The 7,257-nt window shown below is 43.5% G+C and overlaps 1 protein-coding gene across 1 annotated transcript in view; it reads left to right on the top strand.

The window, feature by feature from the left end:
- LOC115822204 (FERM, ARHGEF and pleckstrin domain-containing protein 1) overlaps positions 1 to 7,257 on the top strand; it is a 49,413-nt gene that overhangs the window by 25,578 nt on the left and 16,578 nt on the right. Inside the window, exons 3-10 of the mRNA XM_030785920.1 lie at positions 2,142 to 2,246; positions 2,681 to 2,723; positions 3,387 to 3,465; positions 4,021 to 4,118; positions 4,668 to 4,782; positions 6,336 to 6,483; positions 6,725 to 6,820; positions 7,070 to 7,233. Coding sequence (XP_030641780.1) covers positions 2,142 to 2,246; positions 2,681 to 2,723; positions 3,387 to 3,465; positions 4,021 to 4,118; positions 4,668 to 4,782; positions 6,336 to 6,483; positions 6,725 to 6,820; positions 7,070 to 7,233 — 848 coding nt within the window. The remainder of the gene's footprint in view (positions 1 to 2,141; positions 2,247 to 2,680; positions 2,724 to 3,386; positions 3,466 to 4,020; positions 4,119 to 4,667; positions 4,783 to 6,335; positions 6,484 to 6,724; positions 6,821 to 7,069; positions 7,234 to 7,257) is intronic.

The raw sequence follows: 7,257 nt of genomic DNA, 5'->3' as shown, positions 1-7,257 counted from the left end.
CACTCTTAGTCAGTAGCAGTGCACACAAACATCAACCACAAGTTCCCGATGGTTTCACAAAGCAGTCCTCTACACACAAACAACACAACACCCAAACAATGGCCACTCAGTTCTTTAATCCATGAAATCAATTCAAAATGAGGAATGCAGTAATGTCCTGTCTTCTCACTTAAAGTTAAAACTGATTAAAATTAAGATTTGAGCAAACATCTTGTAGTCACTGGTGGTGTTTGGATTGTACCCTAATTCATGATTAAAAAAAAAAAAGAAAATCAGAAAAAAAAAATGGCGCTAATCCACCCAGAGGCTAACAGAGCGGCTGTCATGGTCTCTGGAGTGTCAGAGAGGTTGCGTAGGGCTCAGGGGGGGTGGGGGTGTTTAGTGCAGTGCACTGACAGCTGGCTGGTTCCCCCCTCACCGACCCTGTGGCATATGGAGGCAGCTGGTTCTCGGCAGTCTCTGACTGTGGGGGTGTCCTGACCAGCCAAGTGCCACACAAGACAGAGAGACCGCATCTAAGGAGAAACCAGCGCGTGCGCTGACAGACGTGAGGAGACTGGACTCGTGTGATGTGACATTAGTGAATGTTTTATTTAAGTGCTCGTGTTCAGAAGAACTGCCACTCTTGCACCGTTGAAGCTCATATCGGTTATATTCCTTTAAGACGGCTGTCTCTCTGAGAAAGCCTAGACTCGTCCTCGCTGTCGTAGCGGTCAAACGGTTTTCATAGTCTCTGTCAGCAGCTTTCTTAAATACAGTAGGATTGCCTCGCTGTCGAAATATGACCCCTGATTTTCCGTTTTCGCACTTTTCAAAAGTCTTTATCACATGAGATGTATTCTTTTTAAAGTCATTCCCTAAGTGACTCAGTGTTTGGTCCTGTGATTACCTCTGGCCTGGTTTTTTGGGCCAGCACCAATCGCTGTCACCCCACCTCCCCGCTCTGCCTCCAACGACATAACCCCAAACTGTCACACAGGGATGTCAGTAAGGGAGGGGGAGTGTGTGTGTGTGTGTGTCTTCGTGTAAGAGCGTGAGATAGAGAGAGAGGGAGAAACAGAAAGAGAGAAACATTGTCAATCACTCTCCTGATTGAGTTTGAGCTGTAACTAAACACCTGCCCTACAGCTCTGTCCCTGGATGAAAACTTGCCCAAAATATGCAGTCATGCAGAGGATCTGCTCCAGTTCCATCTACAAAGGCTTGTCTGTATTAAGACCCATACTGTCTTCAAACCTGTTCACGTGGTAGCTGAGTGTGTCCCGTCGAGCTGTTTTCTGCTGAGAAGACAGCCAGTGGATGGGAGTCATTTGAATTGAGATGATTTAGATTATGAAGAGCTGATTTTGAAGAAAGAAGCATGCCAGGGAAATGGAACCAGGATCCTCAGGATCTTCAAAGGAATTGGAACTGCCAATCACAGCTTTGCTATAGAAACGCGCGGCTGAGACTAGCATCCACTGTCAGTTATCTGATCCTCCACTGTTTTACAATGTACAATGCCTAGACTTAGGTTGAGTAAGACACTTGTTCTAGACAAGGTGTGTTAGATTGGTTTTTAAACACTGTGTGGTTGTAATATTCAAATGAATGGTGATTATAATCACTTACTTTCACCTGCACCGACAAGTACCCGTTTCCATTAAAAACCACACAATGTCTTTATTGGTTATTTTTCGTACTTTTCGTTTTTTATGGATTCTGAAGATTTGTCTGTTCACATGGGTATGTGTGCGTGTGCATACGTGCACATGCGTGCTTGTGTGTGTGGGTGTGTTATTGATTTGTGAAAAGCTGTGTCATCGTTTAATGAATGGAATAAGTGGGAGTAGAACAGAACCAGTTCGCTGTCAAACTGGGTTATGTCAAGAACTTATTCAAATCATTCAGAGAGGCTCTCTTGCCTTTGATCTCTCATGTTGCACGTCAGGTCTGATGAGATTATGGAGATGGTGAAAACATCACGTTTGTTTGTTTTAACTCAACCGATGCTGCATCACAGTGTTAACACATTTTTGCATGTATTTGAGCGTGTGCTCCGTTAACTGGGAGCGCTGAATGGAATTTGTGCAATTGTAACTCCTTTGATCTTGAAATATTCCATGATTTCCCATTCAATTCTGTTTTCTTTTCTTTTTCAGCAACGAGCTTCAGGCAAGGTGTTGTTTGAGATGGTTTGCACTCACCTAAACCTGATTGAAGGAGACTACTTCGGTCTGGAGTTCCAGGACCACCGCAAGATGACGGTGAGCATGAAGAATTTGTTACAGAATGTCGGGGATTATTTCCGTGTCTTTCAGCAGCATGGACATTGAGAAAGGCTTCTGGAAAATTCTTCGTTACGAATTTTGATTTGTGCTTGCCAGTGGTGTTAATTGCTTCAGAAGTGTAGCGGCCTCACTGAGATAGGTGATGTACAAACATTTGGGTCAAGATAGGATTTTAAAACTGTCAGAGAAAAAAAAACAATTACGCCGGATGATAACATAGCCATTTCAGATGCTATAGTCTCTTGTCTGGTTTCACTGCGACAATGACAATTCTAATTTATTCTCATTTACCCTGTTTTCTAAGTTTCAGCGACAGTTAGGCTCATTCAGCAGACCCACATTCAGTGAATTAGACTCTCTATTTCACCTCACTGTGAACGGGCCTCTGAGTCTTGTCTCTGTTTTGTCAGGTTTGGCTGGATCTCCTGAAGCCCATATCGAAGCAGATCAGGCGTAAGTGTTCACGGCGTCTGGCTGAGTGGACTTTTTTTTATTTTTATAATTATTTTTAAGGTTTGACTCATTCAAATCCAAAACCCCCCCCTTTTTTTTTTTTTTTTTTTTTTTTTTTTTTTTTTAAGAGAATCAAGGTTTCTCATCAAAACTCTTTCAATGAAAAAGACCCACGGGAGCATTCTGAGAACAAACCTGTTTTGAAACTTTTTGAAGCTGACATCTTTACTCCGCTTTATTGGCTGAGTTTAGCCAAGACAGGAAATATCATCAGAAACATGTTTCCACATGAAAAAAAAAAAAAAAACAAAACCTCAGAAAACCTGATTCCCAGACAGTTCCTGTATGAAAGAATCAGGGCGATCGTTTTAGCAATGTGCCATAAAATCGTTTTACACCCTGCTCCCATCCAAGAGGGCAAGTCAGAAGCTTTGAATCCATGTCTATACAAGCTCAGGTGACCTGTACAGCATTTCCAGGTAGATAGATAGTTTTAACAATAGAAATGTAAAAATATAAAAAATCTACACACTTCCACGTAACTTCTGCCATGTTGAGGATCTCATATCTTATGTGAAATAAGGGAGGGAAAAAAACAAACTGTTATGGAGTTCTAAGCCAAAGTAGCAGGTTTATATTTTGTGTGTGTGTGTGTGTTTGCAGGGCCCAAGCACACAGTCTTGCAGTTTGTGGTCAAGTTTTTCCCTCCTGACCATGCACAATTAATGGAGGAGCTGACCAGGTGAGAGTCGTCGACACCGTGTAGGCAGTTTAGCATGTGGCTAACACACATAGATGCTTTACAACAGGAGAGATCAGCTCATGATTCCCAGTGGCTGACAAAACTAATGCTGAATGTGGAACGGGATCCCAGAATTCCCTTTTTGTTTTTTTAATTCATCAGTTCCGAAACGTTGGCAACACACTCAGCGGAAGTCAGTGAATAAAAGACTAATTAGGTTAAAGTCTCACGGCAAATTTATGTTTGTCGTCCTTGACCATGAAATTTGTGTTTCGCGATTGCCACGTGTTTAATGTTTCGTGAATTACATTTGTATAATACACCCCAGAGCTACTAGGCTATTTCGTGTTTCTTTTTTTTATTTTAAGCTCCTTAATTATTACAAACGATCTCCTAAACAAACAAAAGCATTTCAATATCCATTTCAAACCTGTTAACTTTCTTCTAAGGTGCAGTTCTGTCAGCGATGTATGCAACAGTGCATATCATGTTTTATTTCTGAGTTGAACATGCCGAAATGTTCCGTGTGGTCTCACTCCGTCTCTCTCTCCTCAGGTACCTGTTTGCCCTGCAGATAAAGCATGACCTGGCTAGCGGTCGCCTGACGTGTAACGACACCAGCGCGGCTCTTTTAGTTTCTCACATTATTCAGTGTAAGTCTCCCGAAACTCAGCAAATCGCGGCAGACAGTAATTCGCATTACCCTTGCAGTCGGAGCAGAACCAAGCGCAAACTGAGTCAAAGGCTTTGCCGTGTAGCGGCGCAAGTTCAGAACCTGTTTGTTTCCATGGATACCTTTGAGAGCTGCGCGCTTATGGAAAAAGCCAAACGTCATTTATTCACCGAGGCAGGCTTTGAAATCGCGCGCTCCTCCACATAATCAAACGTGCAAATGCTTCAAGTCGGCTGTCGAATAAAAAAGCTGATCAGAGAGAAAAGACAACGAAAACTGAATTTGTCCGTAACAGAAGCTGTCATGTCACATGAATTTATACAAAGCTGTTGTTAACCCATCATATTATAGACTGTACTTGTTTTTCTATACGTATCTTCATCTCTCTCTCCCCCTCTCTCCCCCCCCCCCCACGCTCTCTCTCTCTCTCTCTCTCTCTCTCTCTCTCTCTCTCTCTCTCTCACTTCCACACACACAAACATTTTTAAACCTGTTCTGTAAATGATCTGTGCTGTTGTTTTTTGCTCAGCTGAAATCGGGGACTTTGATGAGACCCAGAGCAGACAACATCTCTTGAATAATAACTATGTTCCGGACCAGATGGCTTTGCTGGACAAGATCATGGAGTTCCACCACAAGCATTTGTGAGTCTGACAGTGCTTTCATCTGCAGTCACAATATGTATAACAGAAACATATCCAGCTGTTTCTGACTGTCCCTTCTGTAAGCTCCCCTGAATGCAAACACAACATTGCACCTTGAGTTTTCTTGAGCCTGGAGATTTCAGACATTTCCTATTGTTTTGATTTATTTATTTATTTATTTTGGTAACACCTGGGGAGTATTCCAAAGTACATGGTTTAGTTAACTCAGAGTAAGTAGAGCCCTATGGCTTCACTCTCCTAGCAAAACGCAGCCATAGGGCTCTTTTATTAGGAGGTTCACTACCTGCTCTGAGTTAACTAACTCAGAGTTTCCACTAAACCCGTTTTCTGGAACACCCCCCTGAGGGCATCTGATTGCTTTGTGGGTAAAACTCTGTGCCGTGTGGTGTTTCTGGCTGCACTCAGACAGAACTTGCCCCCCCCCCCCCCCCCCAGTTGCCACAGCAGTGGGAAATGCCTGAGGGAACAATGAGAGAGGTTGAAAGGTGTGGCGATTGTCTGCTCTGTTTACAGTCAGAGGCATTAATAATCGGAGCACACATCAGTGAACCTGAATCGTAGGTTTACTGGAAACTAAGCGAGTACTTATTGGAAGTCTAGCAAAGGAAATTTCTTCTTTTGGTTTTGGCTCTTCGCATTTCAGGATGACAAGATGAGACAAGGGCAGAGCATAACTAATTCAACAAATTTTCCCATAATTACTCACGGTCCTAAAAACCGCAATCCATTATTCTCAAGATCTCTATAGTCTCTGTTTATCTTAGCAGTGCAGTCAGTGCAGGATTGTGTTGTGTTAGTGATACATTTCTCAGTGATGTACGTGTCTCCCTCAGAATTACTGTTTGTGTCGAACGAATGCAGAAATCCAGAGGAATAAGTGGACACCATATAAAACCATGTGGAAACATCCTCTGAATCACACATACTAAGGTTCTTTGGAACCATTGCTACTGTTGTTATGGTAACAGAGATCAAGGGGGGTTTTTTTTGTTGTTTTTTTTTCCTCTCTTTTCCAAAACTACTTCATATCAGTGTTAATTCCCTTTGATGTCACGCCAGAGGAGAAAAACTGCCTTTGCCACATTGGTTCCAGGCTGTCACAGCCTGAATTTGAGCTCAGTGTGTGACTTGGTGTGTCCTGTTTGACTTGTTCTGCCTGGCACTTTCAGCTGATAACATACACAAACTGCGGTTATTTTGGTACGGAGCCAAGCCGAGAGTTTAATCTCAAATTAAACGCCTGCTGCAGGAAGCAGGAAGGCACTTTGCTCTGACTGATAAAATTTAAGGGAAAGCGAGCGATGATGGGCCTTTTGCCTTCTGAAACCGCAGCGGCGTGTGCCAAACTCTGAAACGTAAAACATTTTTTGCAAACGCGAGGGCATTTCCGCTGCCGCTTTTCTCTTACTGAGGGCTCAACGCTTTTTCAGCACCGCTTTGATTAGAGATGATTACACCCTGTGGAGTTTACAGTTGTTCAATTAAATCTTTTTATTAATTTCACTGATGTGCGCGGTGGTGTGTTCTCTCAGAGGGCAGACGCCGGCAGAGTCGGATTTTCAGCTGCTGGAGGTTGCTCGCAGGCTGGAGATGTACGGGGTGAGGCTCCACCCTGCGAAGGACAGAGAGGGAACCAAGCTCAGCCTGGCCGTGGCGCATACAGGGGTCCTCGTCTTTCAGGTGATGCCCGGACACACCCCCGCCGTGATCTGACACCGTAATGACTCAGGGAGGGATTTGTTTGGGGGGCATATGTTTCCATCACGTAGTCAGTGAAGTTTTACAGCTCAGTTTAATTTCGTCGATTGTTTTTCCCCAGTGTGTTCTAAAGGTGCATCTTGCTTTGCTTTTCGATGCAGGTTGAATGAATGATGTAAGTAGGTAGGGAGAAAGGTAGAATGATTGCCCTTTTTTTTCACAGGGGCACACAAAAATCAATGCCTTCAACTGGTCTAAAATTCGCAAGCTGAGCTTCAAGAGAAAGAGATTTCTCATCAAGCTAAGACCAGACCTCAATGTAAGTCCACAAGATCCTAATGTGCTCTCCCATATCCTGAATCCTCCTCTCTCTCTCTCTCTCTCTCTCTCTCTTTCTCTCTCTCTCTCTCTCTCTCTCTCTCTCTCTCTCTCTCTCTCTTTCTCTCTCTCTCTCTCTCTCTCTCTCTCTCTCTCTCTTTCTCTTTCCCTCTCTCTCTCTCTCTCTTTCTCTCACAGGCATTTCCAGCTATAGATTTAACAGACTTTTCTTTTGTCGACTATCCAGCAGAGCGCATACCAGGACACTCTGGAGTTTCTGATGGCCAGTCGGGATTGCTGCAAAGTGTTTTGGAAGATCTGTGTGGAGTACCATGCCTTTTTCCGTCTTTTTGAAGAGCCCAAACCCAAACCCAAACCTGTACTGTTCAGCAGGGGATCCTCCTTCAGATTTAGGTAACCCTGAAGATGCAGGAGTCT

Source organism: Chanos chanos, chromosome 10, assembly GCF_902362185.1.
Source record: "Chanos chanos chromosome 10, fChaCha1.1, whole genome shotgun sequence".
Taxonomy (NCBI): domain Eukaryota; kingdom Metazoa; phylum Chordata; class Actinopteri; order Gonorynchiformes; family Chanidae; genus Chanos; species Chanos chanos.
Note: the sequence above shows the minus strand (reverse complement) of the source record. Positions and strands in the feature narration are given on the sequence as shown.